We start from the raw sequence: 20,784 nt of genomic DNA on the forward strand, positions 1-20,784 counted from the left end.
ACCAAATCACTTTTTTTTTTCAATTTTTCTGGTCTTTTTCCAACCCCGCGTGAAACATCAGGAAAGTAGCAGGAAAAAGGAAACCAAATGCTGATATGACTTCTCAGATTAAAAAAAAAATGATACTGTGTCCACATTGCTTCTATTTCCCCAAGCCCCTGATGTTGTAGTCTGCACAGATCAGTAAGCAGTGTGTGCCTGGTGGTGCCCTTGTTTGTTACACTGTACCTGTGGCCCTTCCTAACGCTTTGATATGCCTTCCTGGTTCTACTGTGTTTGGGTACCCGGTTTCCTGCAGTCTTTCCTCACTATTAAGCTCTATTTACTGCCCTTTTCCAGGTGCTGCTTTGCCCTCGTTTACTTTGCATGCGTGCCTTTCTGTGCGTAGGTATTTTTGTTTTCCTTCCCTTCTGCCACATTTCAGTCAGTAATCCTGCACTTGCGACCTCTGCCAGTTGACTCACCAGACTGCGTATGCAAGGTCAATCTGTAAGACAACGAGGCTGCCAATTTAACAAAATCATCCACTGGATCAGAACACATTGGTTTTGTTTCTCAGCCTCCTCAAGTAATCAGTATCTGCTCTTTTAAGTCCATTAACTAAAGATCTTATTTCCTGTGCAGATGTGGTTAGCTCTCTAGATAACTCTACTCAAGCAAAAGTTAGGATAATGATAAATATATTTATTTATTTCCTGTGAGGCCTCCTTGGTTTCCCAAACTGTGGCCTTCCAATACAAATGAAACAAAATAGTATTTGAAGTAATATGGCAGATTGGGTTGCCTTACTTTGAGATTGCTGGCTTCAAAATGGGAGTTTAGTCTCTTACTCACAAACTGTTTGAAGAGATTAACATTTTTGTACCTGAACTGTGCTGCCGTGTACAGCAACTCCAACATGGGCAGAATTGATCCAGGTCAATGGGGAAAAGAGGCAGAATTCTTCTAAAGGCTCTGCTGAGAGGGAAGTACTGCTATGGAGTGAAGCCAATGTTAAAATGCTTAAGCAGCGTGTGCTTAAGGGGTGACTTTCCACTGCGGCTTGTGCCATACAGCTGTGAGAGCAGGAGGGAGTTATTTGTTTCCGCAGATTTAATACTTTATCTCTGTTTTGTCCAGGTATTAGCTGGTTTTGGCAGTGGAAAAGGCTGATAGTGGTTGAAAAATGTTAATTTTTTTTTCACAAAAGAAAAATAAAAATACTGTTTTCCTTATTTTTCCATGACAATTGGAGCATTGTCCCAATTTTCCCCCCAAACCTGAAGATCTATTTTCCTCACTGGTAACCCACTCTCTGCATCTTTCTCTAGCTCCATGTTATTTTTAGTAATTAAAAATTGAAAAGCGGGATGAAAATGAGGTGAAAAAAGCTTAAATATTTTGTATTTGCATTTGAAACTAATCCAAAAAATATTCTTTTCAGTATCTTTTAAAACCGAGTGAAAAATTTGAACTTATTCCACTGCTTATTTATGTACTTTACCACATTACAGACTTCATTAGTACTTGAAAAAAAATGGGGTTTGTGGGACAAATACACAACCTTGCTTGATAAAGAGCAACTGACAGAGAGAAATCCAAAATGGAAGGCTCAATATTTGTCCTTTTAACCCACCTAACAGCATGTGACATTAGAATAGCCTTCTACAGTATTTGCAATTTCCTCTAATATCCCTAGTGAAACAGATGAGCTTTGTGGATGCTTGCTTCACGACCAAAAATAGACTGCACTATTCTAGCTCGCTGATGTTTCATTAATTTGATCTCTCTGCTGTGGAAACTACCAAAGGCGTCTTACTGACACTGCCATTCTGAAGAGTTAAAAAAGTAACCTTTTTTGTTTTCCTCCTCATTTGCTACTGTAGGCAATGAACTTACTTATGCCTGCTCCCAAACAAAATAGTGTTTGAATTGCAGCCTCTGTGCAAGGCATATGTGGAGCAATGCAGATTAGGGGGTTTTTTTACCTTTCAAAATATTAGGACAAAACAGGAAACTGTAAAAGTTGAAGCTATCTTACCTAGGGAAGAATGCTCTAAGAGCTTGGCATTTCCATTAGTACAACAGTGCTAAACTAATACAGGTTTGCAGTTTGAAAAGTCAGAAGACGGTATTTACTAGGACTCTAGCAAACATTTTTGTTCTTTGAATAGTTAGCACAGCAAGCCAAAAATGTTGCAATTTCAAAATATGTCTCTGCTTAATGAAATAAGGGACAAAGGTACCTGAAAAATTGCCCTGTTCTTTGCATGGAAATCTGATGAAAGGTTTTATTATAAAATATAGTGCATATACTTTATCACATCATTTTAAACAAAAACATATTCTGTTTTCAGAATGCTGCTTAACACTGACCAACATAATTTCATGTTCAGTACTATCTTTTCAATCCAGTTTGTATTTTTCCCCCTCATTTTTCTTAGTTTCACCAGAAACCAATTCCAAAAGTCGTAATTCTTATTCCCACCTAAATCCAGATATATTGATCCCCACACATGTTTTGGGAATGAAAATGCATCCAAGATTTTTATAGTACAGTAAAATGCACAAGAACTGACAGGCATAAAAATAACAAGTGGGTAGAAGAAGATCCTTGAGTGATGTTTGTGCTTTACTCTCCAGAGCAGGAAGCATGGCTAAGTTGGTAGCTCACTGGGCTAAGATGTCAGAAGGTCAGATCACACATTAGGATTTGGGTTCATCCCAAATGTTGACACAATATTGAAGGGGGAAGGGAAAGGGAAAGGCACGTGACAGTAAAGGACATTGCAGTCACCAGTAAACATTGATTAGAAATATCCATCATTGGACCAGGTAGAGGAAAGTCCACTATAGAGTCAACACAAAGATTTCTTAATCTTCTTTTGCTAAATATTGAATTAGGCTGATAACGAGCACCAGGTCTGGTGAAGAAGACTCTACTTACTAACATTAAATATTTTTAATGTTAATTTAATTATAATTAAATATGATTGAGTATATATTCCCATCTGACAGAAAGAGAGTCTCACCATGTATAACATTTTGTGAGTGCTATTTGGCTCCACATGTTGTCTTTAAAAGTACCATGCCATGATAGTTAGGGTAAAACTAGAGGATCATTGTGGAATGCTTAGATATTCTAAATCTGCATTTCATCTTCTCTTTTTATTACATCTCAGCCTTGCCCAGTTGAGGCTTTCCCAGCTTTAACCTTTCGAATACGATCTACAGCTGCTGGATGCAACAGGAAATGAACAGTAACAACTGGCATCAATAACTTTTTTCTGAGTATGGAGCACAGCCTCAGTTTGTCTGCTATTGCTGTCTTTTTTCCAAAAGTAGTCATCATGCTTTCACACAATAGTGTATTTATTATGATATTAAGCTTCACTAGCAAAGATTCAGAAAGTCTGCTGTAATTTAATTTAGTCTGAATTTCCCAGATTTCTCACCAAACTCATACCAATAATTTTAGTTAATAAACTAAAGCAATAATGGAAGCCTACCACAAGCATCTTGTCAAAAACATTTATGTACCTGTTTCTAATACAGATTTTGATTATAGGATTTTCATATACTTGTGCATCTCATTGTATATCATAGGAATTTAGCTCATTCAAGTTGGTCTGTTAAATAACAGCATTTGGAAAGAAAATAATGCTGCCTTCTCAGAAGGATTCACACTGTAATCTCCTGGATTTATTTTTATTAAAAATCATATAATAATTCAGCTTGGAAGGGACATAGGGGATCATCTCATCATCTGGTCCAACCCACAGCCCAGTGCAGCACCAAATTTGAAGCTGGCTCTAATTTCAAGGTCAGATAAATTGCCTAGGGCCTTGTTCAGACAAGCTTTATCTCCAAAAATGGAGATTTCACAGTTTCCCAGAGCAACTTGTTTCATTGCTGATTATCATCACTGTGAAAAAACCCTTCCCTTACATTGTCATAAAATATTCCGATATCTACTGATCATAAAACTGATGAAGAGCAAAATATTATTTCTCTACTCAAGTCGTATTTTCACAATAAACTTACTAGCAAAGATATTAAGCATACAGAAATACTAGTCCGAAAGAAAAGATGGATTAAACACATACTTGTGAAACATACTTTATGAAAGGGAATGATTTATATTATGTGATGCCTGTAATTGCATTTGGTGATCTGGCAGGTATTTCTAGGCCTGTCTTTGCTGAAAGACGTCAAAGGGTCCTCAGCTTTCTCTTTTATTCTTATTCTCTAACTTGTTCCAAATGGACTTTAAATTCCTTTTTCTAAATTACTGACATGCCTGTCTGTCATTGTAGTGAATTAATCAAGCTCATTGTTCGGTGATAATGCTCTCAACTTCATGGTTCCTAGAACCACGCCTTAAGTGCTATCAAGGGTCAGTTTATTCCCATGTTACAAGAAAAAAAATCAGTGGAAGGCAATGTACTTTTTCACATACCCACCTCACACTTTGAGACAATAGACCCTTTTAGTGTCAAAGTAATTTCCTGCTGTAGAAATGTTCCTACTGCTTGTTTTTATTTGAATAGGTGAACGGCATCATATGGGCCTTTTACAGGGTAAATGGGTTGGCCAGGCAATTTTGGCATTTTGTGGGATCTTGCTCTCTGCTCAAATGTACAAATCAATTATATGACTTCCATGCTGAGAAAATGCATTGACTTTTAAAATGCACAGCAGCAGCCTAGTCTTAATAAAAAATGTTTAAAGCCCACCCTTAAACCATAACTCCAAGTTGCGGCTGAATATGAAACATCCATTTACAGCCAATTACACACCATTTCTATCATGCTTTGGAAGATATGTATATGCACATGGAATATTAAAAGCCCCAAACCCTACAACTCTAAGTGAAATAGGAAATGACTTAAAACCTTTCGAGATATGCTCAGGCAGAAATGCAGTGAGCCTTGTAACTTAACAGCAGGCATCTATTGGAAGTATGTACAGCACATAGGTAACCTTTGGCCTTACGTATTATAGAAGAATGGCTACAATCCAAAACTTGCCATTCTAGGAACAACACAATCTATTAAAATGATTCATTCCCAGAAGTTTCTCCCATAGGTGAAGAATAATAAGAGAATTAAGCTTGGGGTGAAAACTGACTCTTCTAATATCACAAAGCCTGTAATAGAACCTTTTCTGCCTGCAGTTATGAAATAGGCCTTAGAAAGATCTGAAAATCTGCATGAATCTAATGAGGACAGCTAAAGGCAAACTCACTTAAATCTTAATGTAGGAACAGCTTTCAGTTTAACTAGTTGCACAGCTGAGATGCAGGAAATTTTTCACAAGGCTAAAATTAATACCTATATTCAAGGCCCTTCAACATAATTGCCTATTATGGCATGTTCCACTGAAACACTTATTCACAGGATGCAGTTCTTCTTACTTTGGAAATGAAGGTTTCCAGTGGAGAGTTGTTCCCATTTAAAATGTTCCTGTCTCACACCAGGACTCCAGGATACTTTCGTAATTCAGATTCCAGATGAGAATAATTGTTTATGGTCAAGTTCTCAAAGAACAGGGAATACTGAACTAACAGAGAAAGATGACGTTCTCTTCATGTGTGCATATGTCTCCATATGTAATCCTAATTCATATATTAATTGGTAGCTGCAGAGAAGAATTAGTAGGATGCTTAAACACCAGCTTTCTTTACATTATTGGTAAGGATTCGTCCTAAATCTGCAGTTATAAGCCAGGGTGGTATGAAAAAATGTCAGCAAAAGTCATCTTGCTATAGAGATTTGTTCTTGTTATTGCTCCTCAAAGAGCATTTATTTTCCATATAGTCCATTTAGGTTTATAACAACTTACCTCCTGTCATAAGCCTTCCTCTCTGGTTTTGTATGGAAGTTTTCAGTGTCTTTTAAGCTTCAGGAGATGAGTGAAAAATAAAGTTTTCTGTCTGAAAGCCTAGTAGTCTGATCAGAAAACTACGTTGGGGCAGTAACTTTGGTTACAAATTATCCTCCTGTCTAGAGGAAGGCAAATTCATGCTCAGGGTGAGATTACTGTCAGCTAAGTGAAATTTAAATACCATTAGATCCCATTTGAAAATGTTGTTTACACATAGAAAACTAACATAATGGAAAGCAAAATTGTTGGTGGGAAGATAAATGGTCTACCAGTGTGCATTAATATCAGAAGTCTATCCCCCTATCTTCCCACATTTTTGTTCCACTAAATTATAAAAAAAGCCAATGACCTGCTTGAGAAATGAAGTATCAACCAGATGTTTCCTGAGCAAAGACAACTTGTGTTTCCCTTTACACATCATCTTCTGAGAGGCAGCATTACAGCAATTGCGTATCTGACATCATTCGCCATGTTGACTTTGGGCTACTCAGAATCTTTCCTTTACTTTACTTTCCAAATCAAATACAGTAGCTTCACAGAGAGATCACATGGAAAGAATGAGTTTGAATGATGAGAACACAATGTGGAAGAAGGGTTTATATTCACCTTGTTACAACATCACTCCTTATGGAAACAGGAGATGGGTGACCAGTCATCCCCAAAAAGAATCACTTCTTTATGTGAAAAGCAATGTGCAAAAATATTTTTTTATAGGAGCGGATAATTTTAAAACAAAAGCTCTATATGAGAATAGATCCAAAGCTCATTATGATTTATGGAAAAGTCTGGTTATTGTGCCTTGGATCAGATGCCTATTTATTGACAGAAACTACAGCGTTTTTCTAGTTCTATTTGACTACTAGGAAAAGTTCACTAGTCCCCATTAATCTGTAGAATGGGATACCTAGTGATCTGTTAATGGGGGTGGGATATAGAAGATGAGGGTCAATCATCATCTAACAGAAATGCTTCATTCTTTTTATTCAAAGTGCCCTATGTTTACAGCAGATCACTCTAAAAGAACAAACTTTGAGCTCCATTTTCAGGCAAGCTGGTGGAAACAGAAAGCTAACTTTCAGGAGCTACATTAACAAATGGCATGCAAAGGGGGTTTCATTTTTTTAACCCTGTACACCAGAACTCATAATGCATGACTTACAACTTCCACAGCAGGTAAATTTCTGTTCGAGCTATCCAGAAAAGTCCACATGATGCATGTGTGATTTATACAAGCTCAATACTCAATCATGGATAAAGCTCTCTAAAATGCTTTATGAAAGTCTTTACATCCAAAGACTGAAAAATATCAACATTTAGACAAGAAGCCACATCACGCAAAGCTGGAACAGCTTTTTCTTCTCTAGTAAAACAAGATAGGTGTAGTAACACATACTTAAGTAGACTGAAGTGCCACTGCATATTTAAGTCACTATAAGATACCATGGGGACCTAAATTTAACAGAAGATCCGATGTTGCGTTCATCTCATATCATTGGTGAGTTGCTTGTGAAAAGGTGTTTTCAGTAGCTACTGTTTAGTCAAATGTCTTTTAATTTGGAAAGTTGTGTACAGCACAAGAAACTGTCTGTGCAATGGTTTTAATGAGGATACGTGAGCAAAGGCCATGTATTCTATACTCTCAGTGTGAGGTCTGGAGGAAATCAAGTTTTCAGCAAGATTGACAATGGAGCCATTCAGCCTCTTGAATGCTCAGTCTTACTGTTTCAGCCCACTGCAGACAAATGTAGACTATGTCGTGATGACAAATAACTAATGACAAAGATGCAATCATGAATTTCTGAATATAAAAATGCTTTCACTCTTTCTCCTGCTTTCATTAAGGACAAACAAAATTACAGACTGCTTCAAGAAAAAGGAAGAAAAAAATTACCTCATCTGTACATGACTCATCTCTGTGCACATACTCAGCTCACTAGGTACACATTTCTTGTAAACATTGAAACTCTAAGTTTTAAGGTAGTTTTACAATTACAGGTAGGTTTTGTACTACTGTGGTACAGAGGTCAGTTTTGTTCAGAAGGAACTGGAAATCAATTAGTTTGCATCATTGTTGCAGGAAGATTCATCCTCAGCTAGTCCCCTTTTTAAATTCTGTTGTATCAAGTCTATAATACTTTGTTTTGCTTTTTTTATCTTCTTTTTGAACAATCTACCTAGTGCCACCTTTGCTTCAGAATAGAACTTGTATCCATATCCTGTTGTTTAAAAGCAAATCTGGTATTCTTGTGATTGCTTATGATATTTGAATTCCTACATACTTAGCACACTGCTAAAATACTTTCTGAATTCTAAAGGTATCTTTTTTTGAACACTGCCAAAAAAAAAGAAATTTGAGAATTTATATACTCAGGTAAAACACCATCGTATTCTTGGTATGATGGAAATAATTCATTTTCAGTACACATGAATAAAAATTTGGCTCCAGTTCCAGTAAGTGCATGTGCACAAAACTTGTGGAAAGTTAAAGAATTATGCTTCAGAAGTATTCTCTCTTGATGTCTGTTCTTCATCTGCTGGGAAAAAAACGTGACAGCTAAACTTAAAATAGATCAAGAATTGTTAGCACTGTAATATTCAATTGAGTAATGGTCTCGAAGTCTAAGACACTTGAAAAATGCCTAAACTGCTGGCAGCAAGCTCTTCAGAACACACAGAATCCTACTTAGCTCTCGTGAATCCAAGTTACTCTTTCAAAAGCCTTTAAAAATAAAACAGCCCATGACATCAGCCTGTCATCTGTGACCTGCCCAGCACAGCCACTCATAAACACGAGACGTAACAAGAGTACTGCATATATAGAATAATGATTTATTGGAAACAAATATTTACACAAAGTATGAAGGCAATCACTTCAACCATTTATTTTTTAACAAGACAAAGCTGCCCCATTACAAGATTTGTTTAGTAACAGGATTAGATTTAGTAATGATGCAGAATGTATTAAATCCCTGAGACTGAGGCCTTCTCAACTTCTATGCTCTCCATCCTCCACACCCACTCCACCCCATCCCAAAGCTGCTGCAAATTTAATTTCCCACTCAGTTGTGCTTTTGGTGGATTACTACCCACAGTTACAGTTTCATTCTTTACATCAGCATGAAATTTAAAAATGCAACCAAGCCCAAATTTCACATCAAGTTCATTCTCACTCAGTTGCAGGCATCCAGTTTGAAATTACTTCCAATTTAAAGTTGGTATCCAAGCTGCTTTATAGATAGGGCTACTGACTCTGAAGATACAGCTTATTCCTCTTAAATCAGACATGGAAGCCAACTCCTTTTTTTCCTGGCTGAACACAGCTAATGTTTTTTTACTTTTCATCCAGGGGTATTGAGATGTGAATGCAAGGCTTTAGGCACAAGTCTTTTTATATCTGGACTTAAAGCCATCACAAGGAAGCTTAGTAACATAGAGTTCCAGTTCCTACTGCAGACTTCTAGTAATTTACCTAGATGTCCTCAGAATCTTTTAGTTTTATAGTGGGCAGACAATTTAAAAATGACAAACTTGGGTAACAAAAGCGTTTCCTCCTCCATTATTCGGTTTCAGTAAGGAGCTACCCTGCAAGGCCACAAAGGCAGATCCAGGCATAATATATGCTGAGAATTTTCAGTTCCAGTTCAGACATTTTTCCTAGCAAGAACCTTGTCTCTTGTCCAAGGATGTAATATTTCAATCAACAGAACTCCTCCAGCTGGCACACGACAATCAGCATAAGCAAAGCATGGGGGACAAGGCTAAACTTAATTACTTGCAAAAGCACGCAGCTGATGTTGGTGTTAACTTGCCCGTGGCTAGCTCTTCAGTTGGAGATGGAATCAAAGATCTAATAAAATTCAAGGCATAAACCAACTAAATAAAATTATTTCCAATATTAGAGGTAGATTTTATCCAGTGTAATATATAATAGCCACTCCTGTAAGTGCAGAGCTCTAGGAATTAAACAATTCAGATCAATTTTGACCTATGTGCTCTTAGAATAATTACGGCAAGCTTTTTGCATGTCCTTCAAGAAAGTAGGCACACCACTCTGTAAACAGAAAAGTGGAAAAGTCATTCTTGCATAATGCAATCAAGAAAAACTATAAGCAAAATGAGAATTCCCACTATAGAGATCGAGGCCTTCAAACAAATACAGGACAATTTTAAGATCTGGTACAAAGCAGCAGACCATTCCTTTAATCCTTCATGAACAGACTGCATTATTGAAGTTTGCTTGTGTTAAGGCTATTCACATATGCTCTGGAACATGGATTTGTTGGTTTTGTTGCACAAATTTACCTGCCTGGTTGACTAACCAATGGAATTTGATAGGAGTTAAGGAAAAAAAATTAAGACAATTGCCATGAGAGCAGACAATAGCAAGACTCTAAAAATGGGACTGCATAAGTGCTAGAAAGGTTTCAGAAAAAAATAATTCTACCCAACATGCAGAAGACCAGTATGGATGCAGTGAATACATCGTTTGAAACAGCTTAGCCAAAGATAATTGCGCTGTCAACCTTTACTTACCTTGGCAGCCCAATTGACCAGCCATGATGGAATCATGCCACCAGGATTATCAAAATAGTACATATAGACTAGAGATGAGAGAGAAGTTACCAGAAAGTTATCCAGCCATAGTCGGAGTATTAGCTCTAACACCATATGACAGAAGCTGTCAGTGTGCATGACTGAATCACAAAGTACAACAGTTCTGCTCTAAATTCTTCACAAAAAAGTCAACTTGTACTGAAGTGGAATGTAAAACAAGTATAGCCATTTCCAGTTAACCTCTGGGAAGCTGAGCGTGCCATAATGTTAATTTAGACTATTGCAACCATTTTAGGCAGCCTGTCTTATAAGGTTGTTTTTAAAGGACTAATCTTAGACAGAAGTCAATCTCTAGGCAAACCCTTTAATCTATAAATCAATGTCAAACATGATGCTTGTATTATCACCAAGTTAACCAGACTGCAGCTAGCATCAGACTCTACCCAACTGAACTGGCTGGCAGGAAAAAAAATTGAAGGCTGGGCAGAATGAAGTGGTCAGTAGTCTATTCTTAACTGCACAGCCCAACTGTTAAATAGAAGATTCTTAACAGTAGCACACTGCAGTGGACATTTCCAAAACTTTCATTCATTTTAAAGTATTCTAGTGCTCACTACATCCACTTTATAGTAACGGTTTTAGCTTAAAGTTTCCAGTCTTCCTCTTTGTGCATTTTGCTAATACATACATTCTTTGGCTATGTGACTTGTGATCACACTTCTTGATTTCTTACCTTTAGATCCAGTCTTGCCATCACTTTCAATTGCCAGACTTTGTTTATAGCTTTTAACTCTGATAATACCAGGCTTTTCAGGGCACTGAGGAACAGACACACTTTGAGCTAACACAACCCAGATTTTCCGCCCATCAACATCCATCTCTCGACATTCACGAATATAGACATACTGTATTCCAAGTTGAGGAGGCATGTCAAAACAGTGTCAGCTTGACATATGATGAATTGACAAGTGAATTCCATTACAAATACCAGCCCCTTCAAGTTATTTCTTATGCTTCTACAGGATTCAATCCTGCAGAGTAATAATTCAGCTATCTGAGCTTTAGTAGTGCGTGGGAAGAGGCACCCACGCTCTTCTTCATGCTATACACATTCATGTAATATCAGGACTGCAAGATCTTAGATCGAGTGCAGCTGAGCAGTACAATCAGTACATCATTGGGATCCCTGTATGACCAGGTGACAAAAACTGCAAGAGGAACAAAAAGCTTGAAAGGATACATCTCTGTTTGAGAGAGGAAAAGGGTACTTCACTTCCCAGTAGATTACTTTTTCACCATCATATGTTTTCTCATATAGTTCTACAGTTGAAAAAGGAAGACTATTAGATATTGCAGTACAAATCAAAATCAGAACCATACACGGCATTAGGAACTGCTCAGATTTCTGACATGAACACATTTTACAGGCAACCCTTACGTCAAAATTGATACATATGTAAAGTTCTGTAGAAGGGTTGTTCAGCAACCAAATACATAAAAATAGGTGGCCTGTTTTTCTGCTGCTATAGAATTTATTGATTAAAAAAAACAAATAAAAAATACCAACCATAAAACCAGAACAGTTCTGGGGGGAGGCAGAGTCAAATTCCTTTTCAGATAGTTAGCTTTCCATCTCAAAGCTTCTTCCTCACCTATGCATAGTCTGCATAATTCTGAGGTATGAGTACAGTATGCTTTTTCACAAGCACACCATTACCCTTGTAAATGATCCTAAGTTAACAAGGAACTAGGATGAGCACTGCTTTCTAATACTTGAAGAGGTCTTATGTGAGGGATTAATCAAGTATGGAAAAGCTATTAGGAATCTCACAGCAGTATATAGAGGCAACAGTGAACAAGAAGCTTGAGCAGTTTATGAGCCTTCATTACACGACCTTCAGTCTGCCTGGAAACTCAATCAGAAGGCAGCTGAATACGAAAAAAATATCTAAGAATAGTCCCTAAAACATGGAAGTGACTCAATAGTGTGGCATGAAGGAGAAAAATTAGTTCAAATCAAACTACAGAGCTGAGTTTGAGAAACTGTCTACTGTACGGCTTCTTCCCTTGAGGCAGTAACTGCTGTTATCAGGGTAATGGACCTGACAAGCCATGGGGCTGAGCCAAGGTGAATCCCTGTCTGCTCAGGGGCTGGTCATTACATGGGTGCAGTTAAAAAGGGTATGATCCAGAAAGGTGGTTCACATTAACAGAGTGCTCTTCTCCTTTAGAGCAGACTTCTGCCTAGAGGTGCTATATATCCCTCAGAGCCAATGCACACAGCCTGCCACATGACTTTCAGTGGTTTTGAAAATAAGGCTAGAACAGACTGACAATCTCATTGCTAAGGCAAGAAGAGTGCTACAGATGGGAGGTTCTTTCCCTATATAACATGTTCCAAACTAGGCCATTAGTACACCCTGCAAGTCAGCTGTGGCCCATAAAACCAGCCTCTCCTCTTCTCCGGGTTGGAGCAGTATTGGATGCACAATGCTCTGTGTTGTAATAAGCTACAGCATTATGCTATCCACCAGAGGTCACTGGAGCATTGGTTTATCAGCTTTACTTTCACTGCTAACTGCAGAGCTTTCCTTTTTCAAGGGGATTAAGACACTATTTTAAAGACTTCGATGCAGTTTTTAGCTACTAACTCATCTACCTTTGCATCTTTGCAAGCACAGAAGAAACACACACTAAGTCAGTCATGTCCCATCTGTACTCACTTTAGTCTGTCAATACTAGTGGACAACTTCTGATCAAAGCAGAATACAGTGCATTTTAATCAATAACCAGATTTCACTTAGCATTACTACAATAGATCACAAGTCCATTTTATTCATAATAGGCACAGCTGCATTTGTTGCTTTAGCAGTCAATTATTACTGTTAAATTGTTGGGAAGTATGATCTCAATCAGGATGGTATTACAACCAGGAGTAGCAAGTTTCAATATTTCTCAGGCCCAACCATTTTGTATCACACCACAGAAGGATGTGGTACCTCAATTGCTACCCTACAGTTTAGTCACAGCTTCCCTGCTTTATTGGCAACTGCAGCACAGACCAGGCCTTGGGATGTCCACATCTTGTAGATATCCAGGAGCCTGCTTTGGAAATAGCCAGGGTACTAACAGCAATGCAACAACAACAGCAGGCTGATACCAACATTTCTGAGGCCTCAGGCAAACCCTTGGCAAGGACAGATCAAAGCACGACCCTCTGAAGTATTCACAGGAATCCTGCCCATATCTGCTTCCAGTGAGGCCTTCAGAAAGAGTTTTGCTGAACAGAACTAGAGGATAGACATTAGCTCCTCTCATGCTTAGTGCAGCAGCAGTTACCTTTTCAACTTAAAATGCAAAAAACCTCTGGTCACATTTTTATTTCAATGCCAGCCAGCAATTCAGCAGAAAACTCTTCTTTGGAATGCCATTATTGCATAGCTGTAAAAGCAATAAGGAATACAAACAGTAAAACAAAGAGCAAGAAGGCTCTGAATGGAAGTTTTCTGGGTTTTCTCTCTAAATGTGAAAGGAGAAAAACCCAAGCTCATATTGTTTACACTGAAAATGTTGGCTAGCAATATTTCATCATATACAGTTCTAAAGAATACGTAGGTTTGTGTCAATTTTTAAGCTTAAAGGAAAGCGTTAACATTAAGTTTATGCCCTGCAAGGGTTAACTTCTGCGAAACTCTGGACTTTAAGTACCAGTACAACTATAAATTCACAGATGAATGTATCATGGTCAGCAAGGATATAAACACCAGCTCTGCAACATTATCTAGTTTTTAGTTTAAGGGTGTAGCTTCCCCAACTGCTTCCTTTCTTTTCTCTAAGAAGGCATTACAAAAAAAAAAAAAAAGGTAGTGTTTATTTAAGAAAGATTCAGTTCTCCTAAATGCACTTAAATCAAAGACTACTGAAGTAATTTAACATAACAGTATTTTTATACCTAGTATGATAATGTTGAGTCCCACTCCAGCTCTTTTTGTTTCAGTAATGGCAAAGTGGCCTTTGCTACAAGAAAGCTATTGCCCATTTTGACAAATAACACTAATGAAGACATAGCTGCTTAAGCTTGACCAAGGAGTCAAGTATGTGGTTCTCCTAACAAAACAGTCAAAGGCAATACCAGTAATTGCTCACCAGAGCTGTCCTAGACTTAACAGGCACAACATTTAACACTTCTTTGGTGTTTAACACTGTTCATTGTTCAGCAAAACACTTTGGCCCTGTTTCGGGTTTTATTGGCCTGAACTGATTTTCAACACAGGCTGAAAAGGGAAGGGCTCCCCAGCTTTAAAACAAATGGATTACTGGATGCCTACATCAGCTGAATCCTTGCCTTGTCACTGCTGACTTCAGATGTTTTAACATCATATGGATATCCAGGTTCAACTCCCTTTTTCAAAGGAAATATTAAATAAATACAACTAAATTAGTTATTCCTTTCTCTGTAGAAGCCCAACGTCATCAACTATTTTCTCAATACACCCATTTCTGATTGTAAAAGGTGCCAAGAACAACCAATGCTTTCAGGAAAAGACATTCCATCACGCATCAAACTGGTGGAAGCCATTGCACTACTCCACTGCAATATGCAAAGATGCACAAAAGGTACCATCTCCCTTTCTCCCCAGAACATCTACTAACATTTAACCTAGGAATTACAACAGCTAGAAGTTATGCTGGAGCACCTTGCAGCAAGTGATGCCAATTATGTGCTTTAACCAACATGGAAAGAATTCATTCCAGCTAAACAGTGATTAGATGTTAGCTGTTCCATCTCAGTGTATTTGCAGAATGCAACCTTACCCCAAAAGATACTTAATTCTGGCTCAAAGTCTCTAGATGCAGCAACTTTGAAATACCTTTGAACAAAGTTTTAGTAGGAAGAGTTAATGTGGACATAAAGCTTGCTTTTAAACTGCCTAGATGAGCTTACCTTTAACATACTGATCCCATTGTTTTCTGAAATCTAAATCCATATAGACATCTGCACACAGTTTTGGGGGACAGTCAGCAAGACCACCGAAGATTTTATACTCATAAAGTCCTGATTGCTGTGGAAACAGAATGGAGAGAGGAAAAGTCACACAGGAAAGGGAAGTACTCTGCAGCAGGGAGAACAGCTGAAGGAAATTAGGTGGGGCACATACAACAAATTTGCTCAAGAGCTGTGAAAGCAAGTGTTCAAAAAACAATGCCAGATTCAGTCTTTAACCTCTCGACTTTTTGATCTATACATGAAAGTTTAAATCCAGACAGGCTGACCTGCCCTGCACAATGGCTGTTCCTTCCCTTACACCAGTACCCTTTTACTTCATAAGCAGTTCCAAAGGGAGCATGTTTCTTCACACACACACCCCTTTTCATCCCCAGTGGTCAGTGCAGACTAAATCCTGCCACACTGAAGCTTACCAGAAGCATTAAATTGTTGTGGCAAGGTCTCCAGACCCTATATAATGTGTTTAACAGTCTCAGCCATTTCCAGGAGGTTACCAGGTACTGCAGGATCTGGAATAAGCTTTCCAGCAAGTCAGGTATGCTTATACTTCAGGCTGCGATACAAGAATGCTTTCTAATGTTCATGCTTACATACAATGCACTATTATATCTGCCTTGAATATTTATCAGCTATTTTCTTTCCGAAAGCTGTCTGCACTGAAGGGGTGGGGTGCAGGATATCTCCTATGTTAATGCTTTTAATGTTTCTTTCAACATATGGAAACTCCATCTGTGCCTATAGAGCAATGTTTGTTCTATTGTTAGTACCAGTTCAGGACAAAATTAAAACAATAAGAGTATTTTGAATATATAGTCAAATTCAAGCATTCCCAAGGAAAGGGAGGGAAGGATTATACACCATTCTGTTAGTGAATGGCTGATTTGTCTTCCCCTCCCCTTCACAAATCAACCCTAGAGGATGAAGATTTGATGTACCAGAAGATAATAATGGGACCAAGAAGCTTAAGCTACTCATCTTCACTGTGGCTTCCCGGAAGCATCAATCCCTAGCTTGAAACCTGAACTGTTCAGCACCTGTGCAGCCCCATGCACTCACGTCATCTTTGTAAAAGGCAACAACATTTTTATTTTCACAAGAAAAACTAATTTTGAAAATATGACACCTGAAATTGAGCTGAGACCCAACAGCATATGCCAAAACACTACACTGGTACTTCAAAAATAGTTGATTTAACTTGAACGCTATTTCATTCCAGGTCACTAGTAAAAATTCTATGTAGATTATCTTGCATGTGTGTATGTTTACATTCAGTGTCACATAAGTCAGGAGAGGAACAAACCACAACTCTCCTCACTCTTCTAATAATTTAGAAGAAAGCCTTACTTCCTCGTGTTATTGGGCTGCTCCACCACCAAAGATCAGAAGTCTTTGTATTCTTTTCCTGGATTTTGATTGCAACTGCATCTTGAGAGGTAACAAACCAAACTCACCCAAAACTTTAATTCTGCAGTCAATACACAAAACTAGCTGTTTATCAGCACGCTCACCATTTCTTTGCATCCTTTAGCTTCCTCTTAATCTCTTTGACAGAAGAAAGCCATGCAGTAATTTTCTCATTTAAGCTATCAGAGCTTGCCTCAAAGATTTTGCATAGAATTGTGCGCTTTGTACCTTAGCAAGGACAAACTACATACAGTTTCACACTTCCAAACACAGTAAAAGCTTTAGGACCACAAACTATTACACTGTATTGCTTGTTTCTAAAGCTTGTACGTTTCACCAAATAGGCAACTAGAAGTTCCTGTAGTACTTTTTAATTGAGGATTATAAAAAGATATGCATACAATATAGGTCTTTAAAGCATTTTTGCTATAGATAGAACCTCCATCAAAGGTTAAAATAGAACTGTCGTGATGTCATTTACTGTCACATAATTCAGAAGCACTAAATACAGAGTGCAAGTGCTGCACTATCTAATCCCCTGACTTAACAGATGGGATTCTACCTAAACATTCAAAGGTAGGCTCCAGTTAAAGGTGGGCTCCCAGCTGGTTCACACTATCAGTTCAGTCATTCTTACATCTGTAACCTTCAAGTTCTTATACTGCAGCTCAAGACAGATCAAGATATTATGCTGTTCTTCTCTACCAATCTATTTCTTCAACTGCTAGATAAATGACAGCATACATCATTAAATATCTTCTACTAAAAAAGGTCATATTTTGATAACAGTATGAAATAATAAATCATGATCTGAAAAGCAAACAGTACATCTTGCAGGAGGCAAGATGGAAAAAGACATTCAATAAAAACAGCAATTCACAATAAGAAAGTTAAAACAAGAAGGAAATGTTTCAGGTTTTCAGATGCCTATCAGCAGGAGAGTCAATCAGTGGGTTGGAATAGAGCACAGAGCAGGAAAGCCTGGGAGATCTATTTGTGTAGCCTGTGGAGAAGGTGGAAAGAGAAGGCATCAGGAAATATAATTGCTGCCTGCAGCTTCCTGGACTACCACTGCTATAGTAGACTTGCAGTTCAATAAGTGTTAGAAGCCAATTTTCCCAGTAACAACTTTAAGCAAAGACCCTTCTCCTAGACTTGGTTCTTCTTCTCATGTGGCAATTTGAAGCAACTGAAAGACAAACCAAGAGACTTATTTCCCAGCAGAATTAGAAGACTGGACTGGAAAAGGTCTCTTGCATCCTACCTAGTCTGTCCATCTACCCTAAATTAGGGTCATTGTATAAGATGCAAAAAACAAACAAAAAAAAGACACCTTGATATTTTTCAGTCAGCTCAATAGTCCTATATAAAAGCATGAGAAGAAGAAGCCTGAGCTACTTTCCATCTAGCCAGCTTCAATTTCTACAAGAGCAGCAAAGCAGGCTGCCCCAGTACAAGTCTCATGGGCACCTGGTCCCATTGGTTTGGCTAAATCCAGCCTCCATCTTCCCAAAGTTACTTTGCCTTTGTTCACTGTGCAATGCATTGACAGGTCTGGGATGAGCTCCGGTCCTAAAGTTTCTCTTTCATCCACTCCAGAAGCAACAGTCCTAGTACCCTCCGTTTCATCAGCACATCTGATTCCTGCGTAGATACCTGGCAGACATCACAGGCTCGCCTTTGCTGCGTGCTCTCATTGATAAGCTTGTCCTGCTATTGCCAGTTACCACGCCCAGGCTGTAAGCAGGGACAGACTATTTACCACCAAAAAAACTCTGAGGTGTATGAAGTGCCTTTTTTTTTTGTTTGAAAAGACTTTCCCTACCTCATCTTGCCTTTCACACAGACCTATGTGTTTGCTTCATTTGCTATTTTTCTTAACATGACCATGCCCAAAATGATTTTTTCAGAATACAAGATGTTCATGCAAAGCACAGCATGAAGTCCAGCTTTATAAGGAGTTGAGAGGTGGCTATGATCACAGACCTGAAGAAATAGGATATTTATATGGACTCAAAAGTCATTATTAAATCATAAATCTGCAACAGAATGGAAACACTCGCTATGTTAATCATGTCAGTTCTGGAAGCCTGAACTTTTGAACTTAAGAGAAGTAAGTCCCTCCAAAAAAGGGGGGAATTGCATTCCACCCTTTCTGAACTACCTCCTAACTTTAGGGGAAGAAAGGTAGAAAATCTGTTTGAAAGGAGTTTTGGAGAGAGGGAGAAGGAAGGGGAGCAGGAGTTTGCAGATCAGGAGGATGCTCTAACGTGGGAAGTGCTCAGGGCCAGTGTGCAGGGACAGGTCTCTCCATCACACACATCCCTCAGAGAGGGCTCGAAAGAGGAGTGGAACCCGCGGAGCAAACACCCCGTTAGACCCATGACTGCTCCTGTCACCGAGAGCACCTTCCACCAGGAATTTCTCCAGCCACCACCTGCTAACAAGCTTTAAAAGCCACACAGTTCGCGGGTTCCCCTAGCAGTTTGTAAGAGCAGTGTTTACTGCAGCAGAGCAGCTTTCTCCATCAGCAGTTAATAGCATTACCCTAAAAGCCGCTTTCTGAGAGCCTGGAGAAACTGATCCGAGGCCAGTAGTGCCTGGACGGGCAACGGGCCTCAGCCTGACCCGTGCGGGGAACCGGCGGCTCCGGACGTGCCGCCGCCGCCGCCGCCCCCCGCCCGCCCCGCTCCGCAGCCGCACTCCCCCGGCTCCCTGCCCCACGCAGGGTTCAGCCCCGGGCAGGGAGGGCCTGAGGCACGGCCGCCCCCCGGCGCGGGCAGCTCCCCCCACCCGCCCACCTCGTCGTACAGCCGGTAGATCCTCACGCCCATGCTGTCCACCAGGAGCTGCCAGGGCCCCCCCGTAGCCGGCGCCGGCTGGTCCAGCTCCCGGCAGGCGGCCCGAAACTGCTCCTCGGAGAAGCCCGGCGGCAGCGGCGCCGCCATTCTCACCAGCGGCAGAAGACGGCGGCCAGGCGCGGAGCATTGGCGGCCGCGCCGGGCCCAGCCAATGGCGGCCGCCGCCCCTCCCTGCCGGCCGCCCGGCCCCCGCCGCGCCCCGGGGCCGCCGCGCCGCCATGACAGGGCCGTGGGGCAGGGGCGAGCCTGGGAGCCGCCCCGGGGCGTGTGCTGCCCGCTGCGGTGTAGCGAGCGGAGGACGTAGGTTTATACGAATGTAAGTCCGCCGGCAGTTGTATGGGCGCATCTCTTGATCTTCTCCGTGCTCCCCCAGTTTCGTGATAGGGTCCCCGTTTCCTGGCGGTAGGCGGGGAACCCGGCCTTGAGATGTGCGTGTCACCTCTCTGGTGCCAGAGCGGGGCCGGGACCGGTGGTGTGTTGGCCAGGGCCTTGCCTTTTGGATTTCCCCAAGGACGGAGACTGAATAGTCTCTATGGGCCCATCTATTTATATATCTATATTTTCACATTTTAACAAGCAGTTTTCCTCATGGACTGCTCACATGAGAATATATGAAGAACAGAAAATGCTGTACAGCTGGTTGGTAGGGGGGTGTGACACAGGCAGACACCCACCCACGCCCAGCCAGCCGGTGGCTCTGGTGGCAGCAGGCTCAGGCCCAGGCAGACTGGGGGTGGGCAGGGTGGAAGGGAACAGAAAGCTTTGTCACTGCACTGAGCTCCCAGGCAGGAGGAATCCACTGGCAGGGACACACCTCACACCTCACTTAGGCTCCTGCTGATAACACCACCTATAACAATATGCTACCATGAGGCTGGCACAGACAGCCAAAGCATTCAGGGCATCAAAATGTAAGTGACTAGGGCAGGTTTACTCCGCGGAGCTGTAAATTGTTTTCATTACAGCTTTATTCTTCTAATTCCTGTGAGATATTCCTGCTGAACACTGTGTCTTCAGAAAAACAAAAGCAGCCCTGAGCTATGGGACGTCATCAAACCTATTGACTGACAAAGAGCCTGCCTGACAACACTA

The 20,784-nt window shown here is 40.1% G+C and overlaps 1 protein-coding gene across 4 annotated transcripts; it reads right to left on the reverse strand.

Moving 5' to 3' along the window:
• Positions 1 to 8,674: 8,674 nt before the first annotated feature.
• Positions 8,675 to 19,916, reverse strand: PCTP (phosphatidylcholine transfer protein). 4 transcript variants are annotated; one of them, XM_054846727.1, is made up of 6 exons: positions 19,633 to 19,916; positions 15,365 to 15,482; positions 11,660 to 11,739; positions 11,153 to 11,324; positions 10,399 to 10,466; positions 8,675 to 9,712 (listed from the first exon to the last, which is right to left on the reverse strand). In XM_054846727.1, the coding sequence occupies exons 1-6, from the start codon at positions 19,777 to 19,779 to the stop codon at positions 9,689 to 9,691; spliced, it is 609 nt and encodes a 202-aa protein (XP_054702702.1). In that variant the 5' UTR covers positions 19,780 to 19,916; the 3' UTR covers positions 8,675 to 9,688. The 4 variants fall into 4 exon arrangements, with proteins under 4 accessions (XP_054702702.1, XP_054702701.1, XP_054702704.1 ...); XM_054846726.1 differs by having other exon boundaries at positions 8,675 to 9,916; XM_054846729.1 differs by having other exon boundaries at positions 8,675 to 9,916; positions 19,786 to 19,880.
• Between the last annotated feature and the right edge of the window lie 868 nt (positions 19,917 to 20,784).

The sequence above is a fragment of the Grus americana genome, chromosome 18 (assembly GCF_028858705.1).
Source record: "Grus americana isolate bGruAme1 chromosome 18, bGruAme1.mat, whole genome shotgun sequence".
Taxonomy (NCBI): domain Eukaryota; kingdom Metazoa; phylum Chordata; class Aves; order Gruiformes; family Gruidae; genus Grus; species Grus americana.